The 27,678-nt window shown below is 36.9% G+C and overlaps 1 protein-coding gene across 1 annotated transcript in view; it reads right to left on the bottom strand.

The window, feature by feature from the left end:
- LOC127651108 (arf-GAP with Rho-GAP domain, ANK repeat and PH domain-containing protein 2-like) overlaps positions 1 to 22,994 on the bottom strand; it is a 125,162-nt gene extending 102,168 nt beyond the window's left edge. Inside the window, exons 1-3 of the mRNA XM_052136824.1 lie at positions 22,889 to 22,994; positions 3,975 to 4,721; positions 1,501 to 1,574 (exon numbers count right to left, since the gene is read on the bottom strand). Of these exons, the coding sequence (XP_051992784.1) occupies positions 1,501 to 1,574; positions 3,975 to 4,721; positions 22,889 to 22,965 (898 nt within the window). The 5' untranslated portion in view covers positions 22,966 to 22,994. The remainder of the gene's footprint in view (positions 1 to 1,500; positions 1,575 to 3,974; positions 4,722 to 22,888) is intronic.
- Positions 22,995 to 27,678: the final 4,684 nt, after the last annotated feature.

The raw sequence follows: 27,678 nt of genomic DNA, 5'->3' as shown, positions 1-27,678 counted from the left end.
GATGTGTATGACTTTCTTTTTTCCACTGAACACAAAGATTTTTAGAAGAATATTTCCGTTTTGTAGGTCCATGCAATGCAAGTGAATAGATACCAAAATGTAGAAGCCCCACAAAGCACATAAAGGCAGCATAAAAGTAATCTATAAGACTCCAGTGGTTAAATTCATGTCCTCTGAAGGGATATGATAGGTGTGGGTGAGAAACAGATCAATATTTAAGTCCTTTCTTACTATAAATTCTCCTCCCTGCCCAGTAGTTTGCAATATGCATGAATAATGTGAATCACCAAAAACACAAGAGGAATATGAAAATGAAAGTGGAGATTAATAGTAAAAAAAAGGATTTGACAACTATCATATCACTTCAGAACAGATGGATTAAACTACTGGAGTCATATGGATCACTTTTATGCTGCCTTAATGTGCTTTTGGAGCTTCAAAATGTTGGCACCCATACACCCATTCACTTGAAATTTTCTTCTAAAATTCCTTGTGCTCTGCAGCAGAAAGAAAGTCATACACATCTGGGATGGCATGAGGATCAGAAAATAATGAGAGAATTGTAATTTTTGGGTAAACTACCCTTTTAAAGGAACAGTTCCCCAAAAATTATAATTCTGCCATCATTTCATCACCCTAACCTTCCAAACCCATATGACTTTCTTTCTTATGTGAAACACAAATGGAGATGTTAGGCAGAATATAAGCTTCAGTCACTATTCAATTTCACTCCATCTATTTTCCATATAATGAAAGTAAATTGTGACCTGATCTCAATGAGCATTTTTTAAATAATGGGGGATATTTCAATAATTTTTGCCTTCCTTTATGCTGTCATCCTGAACTTGAGGGTGTTAAAACAATATCTAATAGTCCAAGATGATTAGACATACTGTAGATTTTTTTTCAGTATATTCTCTGATAATCATGTTTTCAGTTCCCCGATTTCAGTCTACACACTTTTTTGTGGAGTACTTTCAACTTTCTCAAAACTTCATTTACCTTTCCATTACATTTTATTCTTTTTATTTTAGAACAAAATTAGGTTGTATATCTAGTAGATATGGCATTATTAAACCACTTTTACACCTAAGCCTGTTTTCAGACTTCAGTGAAACTCCCAATTCCCGACTACGCACACACTGTCTCACACAAACAATTTCCAAATAATTCCTCTAGGACACTAAAAGCACCTTTCCTACTGCAATTACACACACTGCTACGTGCTCGAAACAGGGACACAATGGAACATTTCAAAGCCAAAGGCAGTTTCAAAGACAAATCTTTCCAGTTTATAAAGTTAAGCTAGGCCTCTCCAAATGCATGCGTGAAGAGATAAGAGCCTATTCCATTGAGAGTGCTGTATTGGTTTTGTTTCTTTCCCAGAGTACATTTAAAATCCTGTTTGTTTTAATAGAGCAAATGGCATGACTCCACCACGAATCACAATATATAAAATGTAAACATCTAAAACTGAAATAAAATAAAAGTACAGTGTACCTTTCTGAATGGTTGTGGGGCAAGTGGGTGCCTCAGATCTTGTGAGATGGTCAGTGCTGTTCACTGTCACACTCCTGTACACACATTTATTTAAGAATAAATTAGTCAACACTTTAAAATCATCTGGATTTCTGAATGAATATCCCTAAATATCTAATAATACAATACAATACAATACAATTTTATTTATAAAGCACTTTAATGACTACAAAGTCATACCAAAGTGCTGTAAATTTAAAAACATAATCAAACATACTAAAAAGCAATGCATCAATAAACACATAATAAACATAATAAAACAGTACAATAAACAATACATTTTAGATTTTCTAGCTAATAACATTCTATCAATTTTCATATGTCACAGAAAATAAATATGTTTTCGAACGTGTCTTAAATACTCCTCTCGTGTCCGATGATCTAACTGACAGTGACAGAGCATTCTACAATCTCTGTGCCGCAAATCAAATCCACAATCTGCCTTACCTTTAAAACGTGTCTGTGGAGCATCAATTGCTTATTAGATCTAAGAGGTCTCATAGTAGAGTTAAGTGTTAATCAATTCCAATATATAATTTGCGGCAATACCATGTAATGCTTTAAACATACAGTGCATCTAGAAAGTATTCACAGCGCTTCCCTTTTTACACATTTTGTTATGTTACAGTCTTATTCCAAAATGGATTAAATTCATTATTTTCCTCAAAATTCTACAAACAATACCCCATAATGACAACGTGAAAGTTGTTTGTTTGAAATCTTTTCAAATTTATTACAAATAAAAAATGGAAAAATCACTTATACATAAGAATTCACAGCCTTTGCCATGACACTCAAAATTGAGCTCAGGTGCATCCTGTTTCCACTGATCATCCTTGAAGTTTTTACAACTAGCGGAATGTCCGTTAGTGAATGACTTGAACCCGACTGATCATCTCTGGATAGATCTGAAAATTGCTGTGCATCGACGCTCCCCATCCAACCTAATGGAGCTTGAGAGTTCTTGCAATGAAGAATGGGAGAAACTGCCCAAAAATAGGTGTGCCAAGCTTGTAGCATCATACACAAAAAGACTTGAGGCTGTAATTGGTGCCAAAGGTGCTTAAACAAAGTATTGAGCAAAGGCTGTGAATACTTATGTGCATGTGATTTTTTTCATTTTTTTGTTTTTATAAATTTGCAAAGATTTCAAACAAACTTCTTTCATGTTGTCATTATGGGGCATTGTTTGTAGAATTGTGAGGAAAATAATAAAATTAATAAATATTGGAATAAGGCTGTATCATAACAAAGTGTGGAAAAAGGGAAGCGCTGTGAATACTTTCCAGATGCACTGTACATCAGAACCTTGAATCAACAATAAAACCCAGATTTCTCACTTGGTAACTCACACAAGAAGACAAGGGCCCGAAACTATTCTTTATATGTTTCAGCACAACCACTACCACCAAAAATTATAATTTCACTTTTCTTATCATTAAGTTGGAGAAAATTGCTGCTCATCCAGCATTTATGTTATTATTTAGTAGATGCAATTCAAAATGACTTAAAATGAGGCTACCTATCAATGCAAAGGTCATTGGTTTGATTTCTAGGGAATGCATACACTGATCAAATGTATATCCCAAATGCACATTAAGTCACTTTGGATAAAAGTGTGAGGCAAAAGCATAAATAAGGATGTCCAATCTTACTGGGGGCCAGGTGCATGAAAAAATAAGCAGTTGTGGAACACATGTTTATATAAACAGTACTGTGCAAAAGTTTTAGGCACTTGTGAAAAATGTTGCATAGTGAGGATGTCTTCAAAAATAATGTCATAAATAGTTTTCATTTATAACTTAATGTCATACAAAGTCCAGTAAACATAAAAAAGCTAAATCAATATTTGGTATGGCCACTTTTGCCTTTAAAACAGCACCAATTCTCCTAGTTACACCTGGACACAGTTTTTCTTGGTTGTTGGCAGATATAATGTTCCAAGCTTCTTGGAGAATTCACCACAGATCTTCTATCTATTTAGGCTGTCTCCATTGTCTCTTCATGTAATCTCAGACTGACTCGATGTTTATTGGGGGGCTTTGTGGGGGTCATGATATCTGTTTCAGGGCTCTCTGTTCTTCTATTCTAATCTTTTCTATTTGCAAAAGTAATGTTTGTGAGTTTTAACATTTATATTTCCTATTGACACACTAAAGCTGAAGATATAAATAACCATCTTAAGACAAATGCTTTTGTGAAACATTTTATGTGAACAGTACTGAATATATAATTATAATTAAAAAAAAAACATTTAAAGTTAGATGCTATTAGATTGCCACTATTATATAATCTAGTTTTAATTATACTTTCTGTATAACCGACAGTTCTAAGACAACAAGGTACAGCACTTTTTCCAATTTTTGAAATTTGAGAAACAAATAAATAAATAATAAATAAATAAAATGTAATTTGTCAATTGCATATTTACTCACCAGTCATTAGGTGGTATGAAGGTATGTTTAGGGATCTCTGGAACAGGCCTGTGACGTAGCTTAGAGGAACATGTGGACCTTGGACTTGAAGGTGCCTTAACCATGGGGCATTGCTCATATATTTCATTTTCGACCATTTCTCCGTGAAACCCTACAGGTGCTCTTTCTGAAGAAAAATCATAATTTTGGTCTGGAATAGTTTCTGCTCCAAAGCAGGATGGCTCTTTTGAGGAGTTCTCCAATGATCTGTTGCTGCTGAGCTCAGAGGCGGAGCTACGGCTGGAGGAAGCAGCATGACATGCACTGCTAGAAAGTGTCCTTACAGAAAGAGTTTGCATTTCCATCTGGATGTTATTTTCCTGAGGATGCTGGCAAGATCTTCCCTTCTGCCTATCCCTGGTAAATACCTGTCTAGGTCTAGGAATCGGCTTTCTCCTCACTGGAACTAAACCCTTGCCTCCATCGGATTCCACCATCAGGGTCTCCAGGCTGCTTAAGATCCTCCGCCGGTGTCCTGTGGGAATATTGTCCACCTTGAGAAGCTTCTCCTCTGTTAGGCCCCTGAGGTCCTTAAGGTAATGGTAGCCAGCCCGGGCGAAGCTGGCAGTATACTGGGGCAGGTGCACACTGCTCAACCACCAAGAAATCTCCTGGTTAGGCTCCATAGAAGATGAGACAGAGGGGTCTTCAGTGGTCATGAAGTCTGCTGGTTTGGAGGAGAGGCTGGCATTGGAAGGCAAGGATGATCTGAGGCAAAAAAAAAAATAGTAGAAAAGATGTGGGAACACCCTGGGGAAAATAAACTATTCTGAATAATTACCTTCACAAACAATCAAGTAAAGGTCCAGGTGTTTGGACCTAACATTGTTTATACCACAGTTTATTACAAGCATTGCATGGCAAAAATGCTTAAGTTGGCTCACTTGTCCATTGCAAGTAAGACCCAACCTGAATCATCATACTTAAAATATTGTATTAAGTTCTAAAGTTTTGGAGTATAAAAACGGGAAGTTTTCAAGTCACATGTAGGAACATAAAAGCAGACAATTCCAAAATAGTCATTTATAGCTTTTAAAGCAAGCAAAAGCAATCAATCCTTGATAGTAAAAGTTATTTTAAAGCAGGATGAAATGTGCTATCTTCTTTGTTTGAGTTAGGATCAGTTTACTTCTGCATTCTAAACAAGTTGCAGAGAATAAAAAAAGGTTCTTTGGGGACCCTAAAAAAACATTACAATAATAAATCCAACTTCTAACAAAAGCACTGACAAGTGTATCTGCATTGTCTTGAGATGAAAACTTTTGCAATATTTCTTAAACTATATAATGCAACATCATGGAAACATGAGCAACATAACAAAATCTGCATCTAGATTACCCAGATTTCAAGCTTCAGATTTAACATTTGAAGCAACAAGCCCAATTTCTCCTGCAAGACATTTCTCTGAACTTTTATAATTTTTCACTATTTTGTACTGTGCATGTATTATAATCAATCAAGTATTGTAACTAATCACAAACATGCCAGTTTCTCTGCTCCCTGTGTAAAATCTGAAACATTTCAGACATTTTCATGCTGCTACAATAAGAGGGCCAATGTAAAGTTGACAGTTTAGGTACTGTCAAGTGATACAAACCCACAGTTCTCAGCTCATTCTGGATGGGTAGCCAGCATAAGGAATAGCCTACAGCATAAAGATGCCTCACACATAATAAGTATTTTAATGTCAATTTTAAATTAATCACAATTACAATACCATAGAAATTAATTGACAATTATAACTTTTGTCATACAGCCACAACATGCAGGAGTCATAGAAATATGACATGAAAGTGAAAATCACTTTTTTCAATCACAAACATTTTATGAAGAGCCCATTCTAAATATAGGGTCATATGAAAAACATTGTGCACAGTGTTCTAGATTAGGGGAGGAGTCACATCTTACCCACTAACACATTTTACTTGATGAGCGGAGACATTCTCTGAAACGTCAACCTCACAACTTTCCAAATGCTTGACAGAGAATGAGCTATAGGATGCAGACGGTGTAATATCCGGAGAATAGCCTCCAGGTTAAATTGCACTTGAACTAGTCCGTTAGCGTTTTGCATGCACATTTTCACAAAACCCACTAGCATCTAGACTTTGGACATGCTTTCACAAAAATACCAAAACATCATGACCATGCCCGTTGACTTTGCGTGTATGAATTATGGCATAGTGCTGTGCTTAGTGCTAGCACTCTTAAAATAGGTCCCTTAGTCTTTGAGGTGTTTGTGTGGTTTGCAAGTTAATTGTTGATGTTAATTTATTTTACCCTCTCCAACTTTTTTGCAGTGACTTAAAAATCAATCTACGACAACAGGTGTAAAAATAAATTGTAAATATAAACATAATTCTGCGATGGACTGGCGACCTGTCCAGGGTGTCCCCCGCCTTTCGCCCAATGTTAGCTGGGATAGGCTCCAGCCCCCCGCGACCCCGTACACAGGATAAGCGGTTGACGATGGATGGATGGATGGATGGATATAAACATAATTATAATAGAAAATAAACCATGATCTAATCCTAAACCAAAACAAATAAAAAAAAAAATCTTCACAAAATGGCTACAGCTGTGATTGTCAGGGATTTAAAGCTCAGTTCACCCAAAAATAAAAATTCTCTCATCAGTTACTCACCCTTATGCCATCCCAGCTGTCTAAGACTTTCTTCTTCAGCAGAAGACATACAAAGATTTAGAAGAAAATCACAGCTCTGTAGGTCCAAGTGAATGGGTGCAAAATTTCAGAAGCTCCAAAAAGTACTTACACTGGCGGCCAAAAGTTTGTAATAATGTACAGATTTTGCTCTTATGGAAAGAAATTGGTACTTTTATTCACCAAAGTGCCATTCTACTGATCACAATGTACAGTCGGGACATTAATAACATGAAAAATTACTATTACAATAAAAAAAAAATTTAAAAAATACTTCAAAGTGTTCTCATCAAAAATAATAAAAGTAATGACAGCTTTGCAGATCCTTGGCATTCTGGCTGTCAGTTTGTCCACATACTCATGTGACATTTCGCCTCACACTTCCTGTAGCACTTGCTCACTTCTCACTCACCTTACAGTCTAGCTGATCCCCCAAAAGCTCAATGGGTTTAAGATCCATAACTCTCTTTTCTAATTATTGCCACTCTAACCTTTTCTTTTTGATTTCCTGTTTCAAAAGTGGCTTTTTCTTTGTAATTCGTCCCATAAGGCCTGCACCCCTTCTCTTTATTGTTGTACATGAAACTGGTGTTGAGCGGGTAGAATTCAATGAAGCTGTCAGCTGAGGACTTGTGAGGTGTCTATTTCTCAAACTAGACTGTACTTATCATTATCATGTAAAATGTACTTATCCTCTTGTTTAGTTGTACATCTGGCCTCCCACATCTCTTTCTGTCCTTGTTAGAGCCAGTAGTCTTTTTTCTTTGAAGACTGAAGAGTACACCTTTATATGAAATATTCCGGGGGGGGTTATGTTTTTTGGAGGCAGGGGGGAAATTTCAAGCATTATATAGCCTTCATTCCTCAAAACAATGATTGAGAATGCTGCTTCTTTTTAAAACAATTTGACCTAATATCGACCTGAAGACATGCCAGTCTATTGCATACTGTGGCAACTAAAAAACAAACACAAAGACAATGTTAAGCTTCATTTAACAAACCAAATAGCTTTCAACTGTGTTTGGTATAATGGCAAGTGATTTTCTTATAACAAATTAGTAATTTAGCATGATTACACAAGGATAAGGTGTTGGAGTGATGGCTGCTAAAAATGGGGCCTGTCTAGATTTTTTATTACATAATAATAATTACATTTTTATGATGTTCGAGGTCATGCAGCTTCTCGCATAACATAAGTGCGTTGGAAAGTTCTGATGTGTGAAATCCGAAAAAAATCAGGAAGAGCTGTGTGGCTTACCACAGAGGACCTCAGCAATCATATATAGATGCCTCATTCAGCTGGTTTGGATACGTCAACTGCAGTGCCATCTTGGAATGGTAAACAAGGAGAGATGTTTGAAACTATTTTAATGCAAGTGTATGGAGGAGATGCCTCAGACCGAGCTCCTTGCTCAGACCACTGCAAAAACTGCTTTAGTGTGTGTAAAGGTTCAAGGAGGACACGAAGACAAGTCGCTCCACTCAGGTAAGGTTATTTAATTAATTAACTATCCGTAACACAAAATATTTCTCAAAAATACAACTCAGGTATATAAAACTGTTCTCTCGACTCTGGGACCACACCAACACTAGACTGACGTGTAACTCTCCCCCATTTTCAGAAGCGTGGGGGGGGCAGCTGAATGCGGATGATGGGGTTCGGGGATGGGTCTCTCGCCTGACCAAGGAGGCTCTGTATAGCGTGGCGGTCCTCTGGTCTTGGCGCAGCTCAATCATGGACTGTTGGTGGGCCTGGTGCATCCTGGCAAGGGACTGGAGGATATCGGCCAACTGAGAGGGCTCCATGGGGCGTATTTTTATTTTCTGTTCCTGGGTTTCGGCACCAGTGTAAAGGGGTTAAGATGGGCAAGGAGGAGGCGAGAACTGGCTTGACAATATAAATAATAATTTAATGAAAACTTAAACCAAAACACACAAACATAAACACACACATGACAGACATGCCCGTAATTCTCTCTCTCTCTCTCTCAAACCATCGTCACAGGCCACCTTTATCCCTTGCGCGCCCCATCAGGCCGATTGGGGACCGGGCGTGCGACATTCTAGCCCGGTCCCGCCCCCCTCTGCTCCACAGTGTGGAAACAGTATCAAGGTCCAAAGGACAAGCTGTATCTACATACAAAAAATAAGGTATCTACATATGAATATCTATGCAGAGGATTCTTTCGCGCTTAAGAGCGAATATTAAACTTATCCTTGTCCACCTTATCCTTGAGTAGTCATGCTAAATTGCTAATTTGGTAATAGAAAATCACTTGCTATTATATCTTATTTGGCAAATAAGTCATTTTCACTATAATTGTTTACTTCCGGGTACATGTTCATGAAAGGACCATGTACATGCAGCCTCCCATGTGACGTAGGCATGCTTGCATGTTCAAATGAAAGCAAAACCAATGAAGCTTGTGAACAGCATTCTGTTGAAAATAAACCGAGCTGCACTTCCTGTTGTATTGGTTCAGTTCTCTTGTGCCTAATTCACTCGTCTGCGTGTACTCGGTCATCTCATGAACACGTATTGGAGAGCGACTGGAAGGTAATAATTATAGTTAAAAAGACATTCACCACTGTGGTGTATGGATTACTTTTACAATGACTGTCTGTGCTTTTTGGAGCTTTAAAGTGCTGATCACCATCCACATGCATTGTATGGACCTACAGAGCTGAGATATTCTAAAAATCTTTGTTTGTGTTCAGCTGAAGAAGAAAGTCATAAATATGTGATATACACAGAGTAAATGATGAGATTATTTTTATTTTTGTGTGAATTGTTCCTTTAATTTGATGTTCCGCCATATTTTCAGAGTTTGGACATGAAATTTATTACCACCTGCTGGTGGAATCTCCAAACTGCAAATGCAGGAACTGAATTTAGACTGTGCGCTGAATACATATATGGTTCTGAAACGTTGCAATAACCTATTTCTCAGGACAAAAGCATATTGTACTTTGCATTCAATACACCCACAGTTTGTGCACATACACCCACTGATAGCGCAAACACTCCCTCCCACTTGTGCTTTGCGCTTGTATGAAAGTTGAGCTTAGATATAGCGCTCTCAAGAATTTTACAGACACACTAAGTCTGGCTGAACTTCATTTAACCAGTATTTAACCAATCCTTTTGAAACCCCCAAACTATTCTTGGTTCCCTTGTAGCCTACTCATAGTGGATTTCACAACCTGGTCTCATAGTGAAATTGTGACTCTACCGAATTTTCCATATTATAAGTCTCTGTTTTCTTCATCAGCTGAAAGATCCTGCGATGTATAGTCCGAAGCACACACACACAAAAACGAATGAAACATCAGTCATAAAGAAGCGTTTTAAAGTTACCAATTCAGAATAGTTTGCCCCTACCAAGTACTTAATGCAATCAGTTTAAATATTTTGTCCATCGTAAAATTATTGTTCTAACAAACGCTACACTACTATCAAACAACTCCTCACATGCCCACAAAATGACATTTCATGACACTCGTAGTAAAAAAATTCAGTCAGTGAGCATGAAAATTAATACACTGCAGAGAGTGTTGCAAATATCAGAAATATCCACAGTTGCTAACTTTAATGAATTAATAGAATACAACAGGCCTATTGTATGTAAATCTGCTCACGTTAGGGGTTGCCACAGTGGACCATCCATGATCTGCATATTTGACTTGGCAAAGGTTTTACGCCTCCATCAGTGCAACTTATATACAGATGCGACTTAACTGTTTTTTTTTGTTTTGTTTGCTTTTCTCTTAACAATGTAATTATGATCAGGTGCAACTTATATACATTTTTGCAAAACTTATTATACATGTCTCCAGGTACAATTCCCTGCAGTTTCCAGGAGAAATGAACACTAGAGGCACTACAACAACTGTGTTTTATTCCCTTTCTCTCAAATCATGACTTTAATTGGTGATTATGTATGTATATATAAGTATGATAAATACTTATTTTCTCTCTATTATTCAGACCCTGCTATTTTATGACATCGAAACACTTTTACTCTAACACATCATTTGAAAAACACACACATATATATATATTAGTGCTGCACGATTAATCATATCGCAATCGCGATGTCAGCCTGTGCTGTGATTATATGACGGCAAAATGCTGCGATTATATTAAATAAATAAGTGCATGTGTTGACTTGACAGCCCATTCTCTCTGAGAGCTGTTTGCCCATTTTCTACACCGCTAATAAAAAGATGACCAGTCTGTCTCAGTTTAGGGAGTGGCACGTGTGGTAATGTCATGTGAGTTTCCGGTGTGCAGCGTGGAAATCAGGTGAAGATGGACGCCGAGCAGACCGACACTGAACTGGTGGCCAGAAAAAATAACACAGATCACAGCTTGGCGATATATCTTTATTTCATCCTTAATTAAAGTTCATATAATACGGGAGCGTGCCATGTAAATAACACAAACTCCAAAACTGTAATTCTCGGTGCGGTCAGAGCCGCTTCAACCAGTCGCGGAAGAGACACAATCTGAGCGGGAGTCGAGACCGGGAGAGATATAAAGTTCTGCCGGGTGATGCGCACTCTAACACAGAGATGCTTGTCTCTCACCCCCGCTGTTTGCAGCTTGCAACTTGTAGCATCATTTCTGAGAACATCATAAGATCAATCTTATGTGAAAAATAACACTAAAATGACAGCAACAATAAAATGTGTGTGTGTATATATATATATATATATATATATATATATATATATATATATATATATATATATATTTTGGTTTTGGATAGACAAGATTGACAAATGCTTATCAATAATACTCTTATGGCTAAAATGTTTAGAGTGTTCAGTGACTAAAATATCAATATGACTAAATGTTACTAAAATATGACTAAAATGTCAACAGTTTTCATTGATTAAAACTACATTAAAAAGCCCAGTAAGCCAAACAAAACAAAGCACAATTACAGATGTGTTTGCGAGTGTCACGCAATATGACAAGTCTTCACAGAGATATAAAGAGACAACATGCACCGTTAGCAAAGTGGGATTTCAGAAAATTATCCACACACTGGACAAGAGGTACAAGCGATAAGTAGAACTTTTTAGAAAGAGGATTTGGAAATACCAGTTGGTCATTTAAAAAAAAAACACACAACAACAGTTTTAGTGGTTTGAGTGAACCACACTTTTATATCCAGTTTTCTTTTCAAAAGAGTTTATAGAAAGTACATGTTTCATCCTGATTAAATGTCCCTGTTTGTTTGGACAATCTTATTTTCATGAAAATTTGTATGTTCTTATTTATTGTTCCATTTTATTAGGTGTAATATTGAGAAAATAACAAGTTTGCAGTAATGCAAAGATATTAAAAATATTTTAATTTGAAAACACTGCATTTATAGTTGTTGTTGTTGCTAGTTTGTATGTTTGAGTTGAGAAATACACATTTCAGCATTATCAGTAATCTATTTGTGCATTTTCCTTGATAAACAAGCAAGTTGACACATGTTACCATTTGTTTATTATATCGCAATCGCATATCGCAATATTAGCCTCAATACATTTTCCTCAAATCGTGCAGCCCTAATATATATATATATATATATATATATATATATATATATATATTCCAAAACGAATAGCTTGTGTGGCAGCACAGTGGCTCCGTGGTTAGCACTATCACCCTTACAAAAATCTAAAATAGCTGCAACCTTGCCGCATTTTCACATGCAAATTAGCTTGTGATTTGCCTCAAATGTTTGCCAGAAGTTTACAGTTCTTCTCAATGCGAAATTGTCAGGATTTGAAAGTTTTTCAAAATGTGGCTAATTCTTATGATATTAGTGACTGCACTCATTTTAATTCCCACGACTTTCACTACAGCCAATGATGTTGCAGGACATCGTTTACATCTAATACTCGACAATTACTTGCTTCTGTCACACACAACAGCTTCTTATCTTGTTTTCTCACGCTAATGAATGGTTAAGTTTAGATAAGGGGATTGGGTAAGGGCATAATATTAATAAGCATGTCCTTAATGCAGCCTCATGCGTGAATCTCGCACTTGCTTCCACATTAGACATCTGGGAATTTGCACGTGATGAAATTGTATGAGTTTATGCGAACAAAATCGTGCGACATCACACGAATTAGCCACCTCATAAATGATGTCCACATTTCATGCAGCAAACCTTTGGACCAATAGACAATTTGCCACAAGTTTGCTGCAAAGCTCATTTCATGTGAAAATTATCAGTGGGGAATTTGCTGCAAGTTTGCTTCAAATTTGCAGTGAACTCTCCATTTTTGTAAGGGTAGTTTTAAGCATTGACTTGGTAAGGATGTCTTTTTAAATTCTCATTTATATTTAAAAACACTTTTGGTTAGTTTCAGGGAAAAGTTTTAGGTTAAGGAGGTATGTTTTATAAACATCCATCCAAAATTCACCTTAAAATCTCGTCTGAATTCGAATTCGACTTATTTCACTTAATTCACTTTTGGCGCCCCCAGCTGGACATTTCACTGGAAACCTACAGCCGAATGTGTTATACAGCAAGTAAATTTTGAATTGCAAAAATGTTGTCATGTTCACCTAAATTTCATGAAACCAGGTTGGAATTTCAACTTTCAGTGTTTTGTAGTCCTACTGATTTATCATCTATTCACATGGCGTGTTGGGTAAATGATAAAACAGTCCTGTATAAAATACATCATGTAGGATGCTATCTTTATCCAGTCTTACAAAAATGGATGTTCATAAACACAGTTTATCAAATTCTGTTTTACTATATTAAAGCTTTAAATCTAGGTAGCTAAGTAGCATATGCTAAGTAGCATTCCTTTATTTCTAAACTTAAATTTAAATTTTCGCAGCTATTTTGCAGAGAAGTTGAAACAAACTTAGTATCAGATTTTATCAGCCTTGGCCTGTGAACATTAAAAAGCTCTTTCAGTAGGCCATCTTGAGTGAACTCTGCTTCTCCTTTTCTCCAGCTTACTTCTTCTTTCAGCTAAAAGTATCTCACGGAGCCTGTTAAACACTATCCTTTCCATCTTCCAAAAACAATTTTGTTCTAGAAATACAACTGAACAGAGAATAATTAAAATGTCACAGTGAGGTAGTTTGGAGATGTAACAGTATTATTGAGGGCAACAGTGGTATGATGTTTTAGAGAAGCAAAAATGTTCTCACCAAAACAGAGTGGGATGTTTCACTGTGTGCATGGCATTTGGCTGGCTTACTAAGTGAGAACAGATAAGAACTCAAAATAAGGTTATAACACTAAACAACATTTTAACAGAGTATAATAATTTAATAACATTAATAACAGAGACAACAAACAGAAGTACACTGCCCAATATCTGACCAGAAAAAAACATTCAAACAACCTGAATACAGCAATTTAGACATGCCGTTTAAAAAAACATGCTGGCTGACATAAAGTGTAAGAACACCAGTCAAGCCTACAATGTAGATCTATGTTGGCCAGCAATAAACATGTTCTCATGATCAAAGGAAATGAAGAGGCATTTTATATCAAGACAAAATATCAGGGTAATGCTACTGTCATGTGACCAAATAGACTATGGACCCCATTTACATTACCGCGCTAGATGCAGCGCTAAGCGCAACAACCATGCTCAATGTTTTATCCAAGGGAGCTAATTCCATAATAATTTCGTGCCAGCGTAAAGCCCAAGTCAGCGTGGGAGTGTTTGCGCTACCTGTGGGTGTATGCCCACAAACTGTGGGTGTATTGCACGTTAATGAAGTGGCGCAAAGCGCAATTTGCTATTTGTACTGACAAATAGGTCACTGCGCTAAGACGTTTGAGAACCACGTATAATCTTGGGGCAAAGTCTACAATCAGTTTCTGAATTTACAGTTTGGGGATTGCACTAGGTATGGGCATTTTTTTGTAATTTTGTAGTTGAGTACTATAACCCACAAAAAAGTACCCGATTACTCATAAATTAAAATGCATGTTAAAAAAAACGTATGACACACTTTGCGGGTGAATTCTCCATTCTCCGTACAGTAAATCTGCTCCCGTGTTTATTATACCCGGGACAAGCATAATGCATAACCACACCCCCACCCTAATACTATCCATATTGCCTGCCAGGAACAACTCAAGACAATCATCACGTGAAGTTTCAGGAAGTAAAAAAAAGTATGCTGTGTAAAAAACATTTTTACACATTGAACAGAAAGTATTAATCGCAGACCTAATAATAAATCTGTTGCTACACAAAACCAACTGGATCACGTCAGATGACATTGACAGGAGTCTTAAGCCTGATGTACTATGCAAGAAGCTGAACTTTTTTCTCCTGGATGAACTAAAGCACCTCAGGCAAACGAAGCCGAACGATACTACGCACAATATCGTTTAGAGTGATGTCACGTGTTTAACGTACTGTTCAAACCATGAAATTAATGCCAATAATGCAGGTTTTTCACCCCAAGGATCACCACTTTTAGCACTGTATTGCTTCTTTGCTTAATTAAACTCGTCATGGAGCCCCTTCCACTTTTAAAAACTCCAATCACTCTCCATTCATTTGTCATGGCCACGCTGTCTTTATGGAGTTTGTGCTGCGAATCATATAAGAAACAAACACCATCACGATACATCATGCATATTAAATACATATTATAAATATTCACATACATATTAAAGGTAACACTAGCAGGCCAGACTTCAAATTATTGTTCATTAAACATAAAAGATTGTTTTCATTTCAAACAATTTTAACAAAAACATTTTCAATTCTAAAATAAATCAGTGTCCACATAACTGTTTTTTTTTTTTTTTTTTTTTAAGCATTACAGCTTTGGCAAAAACCAATGCTTTCACAATCCCCAAACCTGCAAAAACATGCATCAGACATTTACTGGTTCAGACATGAGCACATGCAGTATATTCTTTCATTTTCACAGCATATAAAATCTTGCCAAGGCTTTAATTCCCTAATTTCCACAAAAAGTGTATATACTAACTGTCCCCATATTTAGCAATAGATTAAAGATTAACAACCTAACCCCAACAATTTGTTAAAGATAATGTGTGTGAGGCTTAACATTTTCAATGTTAGAATACTTCTAAGTTCTATACCATCTTAATGTGGATAGACAGAAAACAAATAAGCCATTCTTCTGTTTGTTACACAGCTTCCTGCGTGACTTTGGCACAGGACTAGGCTATTTGTTGGCAAGACCGATGGTAAAAGGGGGGAGTGTTCTGGAAACCTGATGGCAACGGTCATGATTTTTGCATTTCTGTTTGTTCCTTGTAAATTTAAAACCAATAACTGTACTAGATTTTTGTTACATATTTTATCTCCGTCATACCAGTACAAATACAGGGCTCGACAATAATAACTGCCGATGGCCCAGGGCCAGTGTGAGAAGGATTCGGGCCAGTTGCTAGAACTGTCACTTGTATGGAGCCAGAAATACGACAAAACAATTTGAATTGTGTAAATCTGAATTATAGACTTTTGAATTTGAATTATAAGTGGGATTTTGCCAAATTTAATATTACGTTGTATTTTAAATAGATTTGAATTCGAATTTTTTCAACTCCAATCCTGGACATTTCATATTTAACCAAATTGAATTGTTTTTTTTTTTTATGGTGCAATTTTATATATATGTATTTTCAAACAGCACATTTTTGGTTCTGAATTCTTACACTGTAAATATGCCGTTTTAAAAAATACAGCTTCAAGTTTTCAAGATGAAGAAGGAATTCAGAACACCAAATTCAATATTCTAAAATTCAAACCGCAGAAATTCAGATCTACAGAAAGTGGCTCAGAGATCAAGCTTCCGTGTTCCACAGGGAAGAGTAGAGGGTCTCGGGAAAGTCAAACAGAGCATTTTGGCCAATTAAAGGTTGAGGTGCAATAATTCTCTGGCGTGATTCAAAAGGTCGCCATTCTGACCATGAAGTGGTTCTTAAACTTTTATGATTCAGCACATGAGACATTTGTCTAAGCGGTCTCTGGTATTTGTTTTAGTATAAAGTATATTTAGTATGAAAGAGTACGCATCACATATAACTCAATAATGAATTTATTCTGCTTCAATCTATTATCGGAATCCACATCAGATCCAAGTCGGATGTTATTTCAAACACTTGTTGAGCTCAAGACATGAACATCACGAATGATCATTCAGATATTTGTGATTTAGCAGGCGTGATTACATTATACGATTAATTTCATGCAAATTGTATGCTTATTGTAAGGCATTTAATGGCTAATTTACACACCGAACTCCAACAAACGTTACAAACACAGTATGACTGTCATTCTCACACGTGCACATCCCTATTGATGTTTAGTCATTATGCCATTTATTTTTAGTTTGACTGTCAGAATAATTTTAAACTGAGCATTTCACGTGTTCTTGTCATAAATCTTCAAAGCTGCAAAATAAGTTTAAACAAGCAGCATAAAAAGTTCGATTTTGGGTAATGTTGATAATTGTTAATAATAACAATGTAAAAATGTATAAGCCTTTTTACTGTTTTATAATTTTATCGCTGTGTAAATTAGCTATTAAATGCCTTACAATAAGCCTACATATGCATGAAATGAATCATATAATGTAATCATGCCTGCTAAATCACACACATCTCAATGATCATTCATGATGTTCATGTCTTGAGCTCAAATGCACTTACAAACACCAACAAGTGTTTGAAATAACATCCGACTTGGATCTGATGTATGAATTTGGTGTTCTGAATTTCTTCTTCATATTGAAAACTTGAAGCTGTATTTTTTAAAATGGCATATTTACAGTGTAAGAATTCAGAACCAAAAATGTGCTGTTTGAAAAAACATATTTATAAAATTGTGCCATAAAAATAAAACTATTCAATTTGGTTAAATATGAAATGTCCAGCATTGGAGTTTAAAAAAATCAAATTCAAACCTATTTAAAATACAACGTAATATTACATTTGGCAAAATCCCACTTATAATTCAAATTCAGAAGTCTATAATTCAGATTTACACCATTCAAATTGTAATTGTTTTGGCATATTTCTGTCTCCATATACTTGCCCGATCGGGCCAGTGCTGAATTTATAACATTAGTGCAAGCAAACAACAAGCGAGAGAGCACGACAATTACGCAGAGCGAACATAGTCTTCTAACCAAGGTGTGAGTGTGAGTATATTTATCTCGCAAAGACGCGCAAATGCATAATATAGGCCTACCGGACGCGCCAAAGCACAGTCGCGTGCACGCAAAAGATCGCGCAGACACCGAGCGCACTCTGCTACTGTCCTCACACTTTTCTGACTGTACGTTCACACCAGAAGCGGCGATAGCGTCAAAATTCGCTCTGGCTGCCCTGCCTTCGACGCTCAAGGACGCTCTGACGTAGTTGAAATAGGGGGCAACGTTTGTTCAGAATGCTTTGTTTTGTGAACTATATTTAAAGGGGCCGCAATTTAAACGTCCAGATATGTCGACCATTTACTTTTTGCCGACCTATCACAAGTAGCGTATATCCTCATGAACTCTTTAAAATGTGAAAATAAGAAATCAATCGATGGCAGAAAGTAATTAAAATTATAGTTGTTTGTTATCAAAATAAAATACGTTTGTAATAATAACTGTGGTCTTGGTCATATATTACAGGGAAACCCATCACGGCAATAATTAGTTTCTCCTCCATTTTATCTTTGGAACGAATGTTTGGTGGGAACCAAAGTTTACACGGTTATGTTCTCTAGACTTCGCTAGAGTGAAGCACTTCTATATTCCAATAGGTTGCCGCCGAACCGCGTCACAGCTCATTACCATAATGTTGACTGCACTTGAACTTCCATCTGACGCCACGCCGCCCAAGACTCGCCGCGCTGTTCTCACCGCCGAGAGACGCTGGCTGTCATTGAAAATGAATGACTTCGGTCGATTTGACGCTCTCGCCGCCTCTGGTGTGAACGTACGGTGAGTGTCTTAGCAACAGCTATTACCAATGTGTAGAAAATAGCAGGAAAAAAACCCACTTAATGAATTTCGTATTGGGATTTAACGTGTTAACGTATAAAGTATCCCAGCACATTCCATGTTCACAGTGTGTGAAATCCCCACATTTTTTTTTATTTTACATGTTGGTGAAAATTAGTAATCCACAGATTCGAACACAAGAAATCAACAGTTTCTTTCCATAGGACTGAAAATCCATGTCTCTCTGCGCATAATGTCTAATTGTCATCTTTCTCCTTTCAGCGTAGATTGTTTAACATGCATGTGCTCTCGTAAAGGGACTGAGCGCTAGTTTTATTCCCACTGTAATAAAACAAACACATTTTCTCTCATTAGTTCACCTTTAGAGATGAAGTGCCAAATGAGAGGTAATAGACTTTGTTAAACTCCACTTATACACGTGTTTGGAAATCACGAGCTGATTTAATTAGGTAATGTTTCAAAACGTAAACATTAATTCGACATGATAATGCCATTTAATATGAAATGAAGCAAGATCACTATAGCTATTAGGCTATTATCATCAGAGCTGTTCAGCTGCAGGGTGAAGATGAATATCTGTAACAGTCTTCAACTCATTGACTAAATCATTGGTCCTTCCTGTAAAAACACTACACATGGACAAAAGTTGGATGACAGCATGACCAAACGGGTGACCGAAAACCCATCATCTCCTCCACAGAACTCTTGGCTTAAAAGCACGGCTGAGGTTAATATGATGTATTTATGAATTTATATCTGTAAAGTGCATATATGGGATTAGATAAGGCATAAATCATATCTTGCATATTATAAATGTGATTCAATTTTGGGGGACATTTTATTTTTAATTTTTTTCCTCCCCTTTTTTTCCCCAATTTGTAATGGCCAATTCCCAATGCGCTCTAAGTCCTCGTTGTGGCAAAGTGACTCGCCTCAATCTGGGTGGTGGAGACCGAATCACAGTTGCCTCCACATCTGAGACCATCAATCCGTGCATCTTATCATGTGGCTTGTTGAGCACGTTACCATGGAGATATAGCGCACGTGGAGGCTTCACGTTGTTCTCCGTGGCATCCACGCCCATCTCACCACTCACCCAAAAGAGAGCGAGTACCATACATTATAGCGACCACAAGGAGGTTACCCCATGTGACTCTTCCCTCCCTAGCAACCGGGCCAATTTGGTTGCTTAGGAGACCTGGCTGGAGTCACTCAGCATGCCCTGGATTTGAACTTGTGACTCCAGTGGTGGTAGTCAGCGTCTTTACTAACTGAGCTACCCAGGCCCATGGTGGACATTGTATTAAAAACAAAAGATATATAAAATATATATCTTCAGACATATTTTTTAAAGCCATGATGGTAAAAACATAATTTGTCATTTTTGTGTTGGGGCCAGTGAAAATGTTGCCAGAGCCAGTAAAAATCTGAAGCGCTGGCCCAATCGGGCCAGTAGAAAAAATCCTTAGCGTTGAGCCCTGAAATAGTTAATCATTTTCATCATCTAATTGCTATGTAACATGTACTCAAATTACTAATACAGGATTTCACCTAAAAAAAATGTTTAGGTTAACCTGTCTGCTGAAGCTGAACTTTTCTGCAATAACACTACTAATGCCATTCTCTCGCTTTGAATCACCATACATACCACAAAAATCTCTCTCATAACATCCACAACTCAAGAGTAGGGTTGCAGTGGTTTACCGGTTTCATGGTATACCACGGTTTGAAAATTGACGGTTATCATACCATGTACATTTTCTTATCTACAGTATTGAAAAAAAAATTTAACCAGAATCTCACCTGCGCATCTCTTTTCCTCATTGTCTGCCTGTCAGACTCGTCAACTTGCGACGGCACACACACACACGCACGCGCAGCAGAAAAAATGTCAGAGAGAAGCGAGGCGAGGGGTCTGACATAAGTTTGTGCGTGTTAAGTTTAAGCAGTGTTTCTCAACTGGTGGGTCACAGGTCTTTTCGGACTGGGTCGTGGACAGCAGGGAAAGAACAATGCCATGGTTCTCCATTGAAGATATTTCGGCGGCCGCCCAAGTGATAGCCTATGTAGGACTGCCGAGACAGATTTAATGATAATCTCGCAATCATAGAAGCTAAACGCTTCTCATCTGCACTTTCGCACGAGTGTAATGAAACTAGCTCGCAATCAGGATCTGCTCTGGTCTCAGACACGCACGTGCAACAACCGGGCTTCCCTCGAGCGCAGACCTCAAAACGGATGATACCCATTTCAATTCTAGTGAGACTTTTCTAGTTTAAAGCATTACGGAGGAAGTCAAGTCAAACCCATCAAACAATAGAAAGCCCTGACATGACAAACAGCACTGAGGAGCAAAAGAGCAACACTGTGCTATGCAATCATTTATTTTTCATTATACATCATCACCTTTACAAAATTGTTTAACGATTTTACATGAATAAAAATTAACTGTTATATTTTGACAAAATGTTATAGTTTCATATGAAATAATCTAAAGGTAGAATCTGTTAGACCTCATTTTATATCAACAGTGGCAGTTTTAGTTAAAGTGTCAAGATGTGCTTCAGCTAGTATTTATTTTTCATAAATATTATAATTTGTTATTATTATTTCTGTTATTTAATAGTAACTACACTGACCTAACCATGGTAATGATGAGCCCTTCGTCCTGTGTAATATGTATGTTCTGTTTGAAATTAGGAAACAAACGGGATAATAATGGGCTCATATAAGTAAATATACTCTTACATTTTTAAAAGGGGGGAGAGAAAACTTCCAGTCGCTTTTGATGTTGACGTCAACAACAAAAATAATGTCACTTGATGCATGTCTTTGCACTTGAAAACCATGAACAAAACTATGCAACATAAAAGGAAATGTAACCCAGGATACATTAAATACAGGTTAATTTTTTTCTATGGTGTGTTGCCACTTGATATCCAATGTAAAATCTGTCTCGAAGCAAAACCAGTTGAGAAGCACTGAGTTAAAGGGACAGACAGGAGCAGTCTGGCTGCGCTGTCATGCACCTACAGTATATGTTAATTATTAATAATCATAAGACATTACTTTAAAAGCTCACACAGCTGATATTATTTTTCATTTAGTAGTTAATTTAACATGCTATGCTGCTAACATGTTTTAGTTATATAACATTTTATAGTTACATGCTATTTTGTGTCATATTTATAATTTGGTTTATTATTATAATTCTGTTAGCTTTCTTATTTATTATATTTATTTTATTATCAAAGGGGAGACTTTTTTTACACAACCACAAAAAATGGTTTCAAGTTTCAATTATGTTAGTGTTTGCTCGTCCAAAAAAAAAAACTTCTGTTTTCACTCCTTTAAGTGTCATTGTAACTGATAATACTAATTGTGTTATACCGTGAAACCGTGATATTTTCTGAGATTATCATAACGTGAAAATTTTATACCGTTGCAACCCTACGCAAGAGCAAAGTCCAGCAATATTAAAAACTCATATGTTGCAAAGCTATCTTCTATGCATGCCCTTCATATAGGCCTGTGTCTTACACCCACTGTAAACCAAAGCGATAATAGTGTGAAGAATGTGCACAAACAATGTGCAATTCCCTTTCTTTTACTTTGCTGTCCCCATGCACTTACTTCTTTGAGTGCGTGATACTACAAATAACATTCTTATAAAATCCACAACTCAAGAGCAAAGTGAGTTGCAATATGAAAAACTCAATAGGCTGCAAACGTCATTCCAGTCAGATTTTAATGCATATATGAATATATTCAACTTGATAAAATCTTCATCATGGCATAAAATCAGCATACAGCTGTACATTCCTTATTATTGTCAATAACAATAATCATTTAAAACTTAGAGGTGTAAGCTTGAGCTGTACCCAAAAAAAGAAAGAAAAGAAAAAACAAAGGAAATCTAACACTGAAATATCTGCACGTGTAATGCAGAATGGCTGTATCAAATGTGTTGTGATTGTCGGAGTGAATGAATTCGCAAAATCAACAAGTGAGATTGAGATTGACGTGAGTGTTTACACAAGGAGTGTCTTTCTTGAGCATAAAGCGCTGATAAACAAATACAAGTGACCCAGTTTAAAGGAGCTAACGAGTTTGGGCAAATTTGGAGTCGATTTCTCACAAATGAACTATAGTAACATAGCTATTTTATAACCTCGTATTGACCCCATGAACGAAAGGCATAGTCAATATGAAAGCAAAATCTGAACCTACCTCACTGGGCAACCTCCTAGTTCGCTTTCTGATGTCGCACTGTTGCTGTAACTTTCTACTTCGTAAGAAACTTTCATCTAACTGCCGTTCCGGCTTTCGAGTCTGGACGGGGCGCTCTCGCTGTTCTCCACGCCTACCTGCGTCCGTAACCAACCGCTCCTGAATCCCCGCTGATCTGACCATGCGGGCATCACGACAAATGGCCAAATCATCAGACTAGATTGAAATTCAAATAATATTGCAATATAATGATTTTGGTAAGATATTTCAATATAGTAATTTTGATAAATCTCTCTCTCTCTCTCTCTCTCTCTCTCTCTCTCTCTCTCTCTCTCTCTCTCACACTTTCTCTCTCTCTCTCTTCCTCTTCTGCGTGTTGCAGCTTGATGGCCCTCCGGTGATGTATTCTGCAGGATGGAATGTGTCAGACCACAACATCGACAACACAACAAATCCGCAACTTGTATGAATACAGGGCCGTTACCACCAAATACATTCAGAGGGGGACATTCGATATAATGTGAAAATCTAAATAATAATAATAGTTTTTTTTATTTATTTTTTTTCTCTGCGTTGTTAAAGAGCTATCTTTGGGTAGTTCAATTCAAAGTGGCTTTATTAGCATGACTGTAAACAATGCAATATTGCCAAAGCAGAGGTTGTGTAAAAACTGAACTACACGTTAATCTATATTTAAATGAAGTTGAACAATTTAACAAATATAAGTAAAAAAACAAAATCAGAAACGCTGAAGTCCAGTGTTTAAATAACCGAAGACCACTGACATATATTTACACATAAAATGATATACACACATATCCTGAGGGTCGCTGTGGTGAACATCTGTGGGCAGTTCATTGAATGTGCAATGCAGCCATTTGACCACAAGAAGAGGCTATATGGTTTGGTAGATGTTTTCAACCATCCAACCCAGTGTTTCCCAACCACGGGTTGTCAAGTGTACCGTGGAAAATGATCAAATTCAACTAAATAATTGCATGAAAAAAAATAATAATTTCAGGGATCCAAACTCCTCACCTTTAGGAGAAATTTGCTGTTTGGAAACCATAATCGGTCACTTTTGTGATTGTAAAGAGCAATGAATAATGTGCAGTGGCGGAGCTAGGGGGTGGCCACGGCCAAAGCCTGACCACCCCACTCGCAATTGCTGTTTTAGTATTTTTCTTTTTGGTCATTTTTTGGCACAATTTAGTTTTTAGAGGTGAAAACATCTCTGTACTTAACAAACTTAACATGTGCGCACATTTCTGTGCCATCACAGACTGATCGCTTGCCCCTGCCTGGCCACCCCTTTGAAAAACTCCTGGCTCTGCCCCTGTTAATGTGCAAAAGTGAGTGATATTTATACGCATTAAGGGTGCTTCACATGACTCGCATCAGCACTGCAAAATACATCGAAGTCTATGAAGTGACTTCATACCAAAGTGTTTTTCACACAACTTTATCATTTACAAATATGACCCCAGTTATTGAACTAATTTAAATTCACCAAGAAAACACTTAGACCCATTACATTACCATCATAAAATCGCTCCTCCGTGAAGCTTTCTTCAACTCTTGTATGTGGAGGGCAGTGCGGCACTTGACAATGGCGTTGAATGTAGCGCTGACGCCTCGACTCAACTCATGTGCAATGTGTTTTACAATGACGAAAGAACATTATTGAAACTCAAAATTGTATTCTTTAGATTTGCAATTTTTTAATTATTTTTTGTAAATTTATAACATTATAATTTGTATTATATTCCCCAGAGATACATTTAAAAATGAGTTATAACACAGCTGCTGAGAGAGTGACAGTAACATCTCCTCTCGTAATACATTGCTCTCTATTGTTTTTTGTATTTTTTTTGGGAAGTTATCTAAACATAATTGTGGCATTTTTCTTTTGATTTTGGAGCAAATGGCTTAGCAAAAATTATATTTGTCTTGGTCTCCCATTCACACTTCTGCATTCTTCTGAAGTGTGAAAAATTACTGTTTCTGATTAACCAAATTTTTACTTTTTAGCAAACCAGCTCCAATATTTAATGAAATGGATTTAGAAAAACAATTGTAATAACTCATGGATAGAATTAGAAGAAAATCAATGCAAAAATTCCTCAGTTGCAGACCTTGCCTTCCTACCAAACTCAATAAAATATGAACTACTTTAAAAATATTACAATCCCTTCAACTCTGACAGCCTGGTGGAAAGTAAACAGTGGTGGCTCAGTGGTTGAGGCTCAGGGTTACTGACCAGAAGGTAGGGGGTTCAAGCCCCAGCACCACCAAGATGCCACTGTTAGGCCCTTGAGCAAGGCCCTTAACCCTATCTGCTCCAGGGGTGCTGTATCATGGCTGACCCTGCACTCTGACCCCAGCTTAGCTGGAATATGTGAAAACTAATACATTTCACTGTATATATGCAAAATACTGTGTGTATAATGTGTGACCAAAATAAAGGATTCTATTTGATTCTATTCTATTCTACTAACTCCATGTAGATACACCCCAATCTGGCACAATCCTGATTTTCAACTGTACAATATTCCTGTACACTTTCAATCATGGCAGCATAAAGGAATCTCTCAAATACAGTCTAGGGAGGGGACAGTTTCTCCAGTATCAATAAATAAAGTCAATTATTAAATCAAAGATGAATATAACAAATAACCCATTACACCCTTCTAGGTTAATGGAAGAAATAATGAAATCACTAATTTCAAAAAAATTTATATCTAAACTCTATAAACTAATATCAAATACAGATGTAACTATAACACTACCAATAGTCAAATGGGAAAATTATTTATCTCTCTCCTTTATCCCTGAATTCTGGAAAGATTTTTGTAACAATACCTTCTCTATGACTAGTAATTCAAATTTACAACTCATACAGTACAAGATTATTCCTAGAACTCACAAATAAAATGGGTTTAAGCAACACAGACACCTGTTCACAATGCACTTTGGATAGCACTGACGGTTAATTCCATACCACATTAACTTGTCAGAGTGTTTATTCCTATTGGATAGCAGTGACTGATAAACTTTCCAATATCATGGGCTGTAGAATCCCTCCATCACCATCTCTTTTTTTACTCAGTAACACCATAGAAGTCGATAATCTTCCAACCAAATATAAAAACCCATTCCTCATCTCTCTAACTATCACCAAGAAAATAATTCTGTTAAACTGGAAATTAAAAACACATCTATATCAATCATTGGATCAACCTTCTTACAGAATATATCACATTAGAAAAAATAACATTCACCCACAAAAAGAATATATTTACATTTAATGACATCTGGAACCCATTTTTTATTTATTTTAATCTAAATTAAACACCTGGAAACTGACCCATGCACTCTCCCTATCATATCTCTACAAAGGGAAAGGATAAAAATATTTCAAAATATGTATATAGTTGTGGTTTTATCTGTATATATGCATATACATGTTGATATTATATGTTGTTCATATTATTATTATTTATAACACTATTGTCATTATTACTATCTGTGCTATTACCATTATGATTGTTAATACCATTACATTACCATCAATATTATTATCACTATTGTCAGCTTTGTCTTCACCATCATTATTATTAACACAATTATGGAAATACCTCTATATACAGTTTATTTAATTAGTGTTTTCTGATTACAATGACTGTATTTTTTCCCCCCAGAATATGTTATTTAAATAACTTAATAATTTTGGGATGCAGAGCCGGACAACACCATGGGATTTTCACGAGTGGTCAGTTTTGGCAGACTGAGCAGGAGGTCCCTGATGCACATGGCGAGACAGTAACTACTCTGACTCTTTGATGCACACTGCAAGACAGTGATTACACTAACTCTCTGGTGGGCTCTAACCCCCCGCAGGGTTTGGGAGGGGCCTGTGTGGAGGGTCAGTTCTCCTGATTCGGACAGCAGGCTATTGACTACACTGACTTCCTAGTGGGCTGGCTCCCCCCACGTGGTTTGGGAGAGGTTTTTGAAAGCGATTGTCCAGTGGGTTGGCCCTCCCCGGTGGGCTTTGAAGGCGACCTGCAGGCCACATGCATGCTGGTCTCGGTTGTGAAGATGCATCAGACTCATGGCTGGGGGTGCCTTACTGTCCTGCCCTACTGTCCTAATCTTATTCCTCCCGAATGGTGGCCCATCTCCGTATCTCCATGGTATGCCTCCTCCCTTTACTTTTTTTTTTTTTTCTGTTCATAGTTTATTTTATTATATATACATAATTATTTTTCATCCCCTCTTTACTCTTTATTACACAGCTTGCCTTACATATTTACATACATACTGAATACTGAATGTACACACGCACAACACAACCTCACACCTAGACTTCACATAATCACATGCCAAAACCTGTTTTGTTTTTGGTTTATTGTTTTGTTTTGTTTGTCCTATATTTTGTTCTAATAAAAAAAAGAAAAAGAAAAAAAAAAACATTTTTCATTCAGGTCCAGCTCTAGATGACATGCAGTCCTATGAGGGCTAATGGAGTGCACACAGACAGAGCACAGGGTCAGATCAAGCTGACTTCCATGGCAGACACATTCCCTCCTGGCAAAAAACAACATGACTCACATAATTCAACTAATTTTCAGATTTTTCCACATCTCAAAGATGTCAAAAGCAATGATGCAAATTAAAATAGCATTCCACTATGAACCAGATCATACAATCATATTCAGCTTCATAAGCACTTGTTTGTCTACAAGTGGTTATGAAGATGAATATGATTTGAATGATCTGGTTCAAGT

This window comes from Xyrauchen texanus, chromosome 1, assembly GCF_025860055.1.
Source record: "Xyrauchen texanus isolate HMW12.3.18 chromosome 1, RBS_HiC_50CHRs, whole genome shotgun sequence".
Taxonomy (NCBI): domain Eukaryota; kingdom Metazoa; phylum Chordata; class Actinopteri; order Cypriniformes; family Catostomidae; genus Xyrauchen; species Xyrauchen texanus.
The sequence above is the reverse complement of the archived record's forward strand: the minus strand, read 5'-3'. Positions and strand labels throughout refer to the sequence as shown.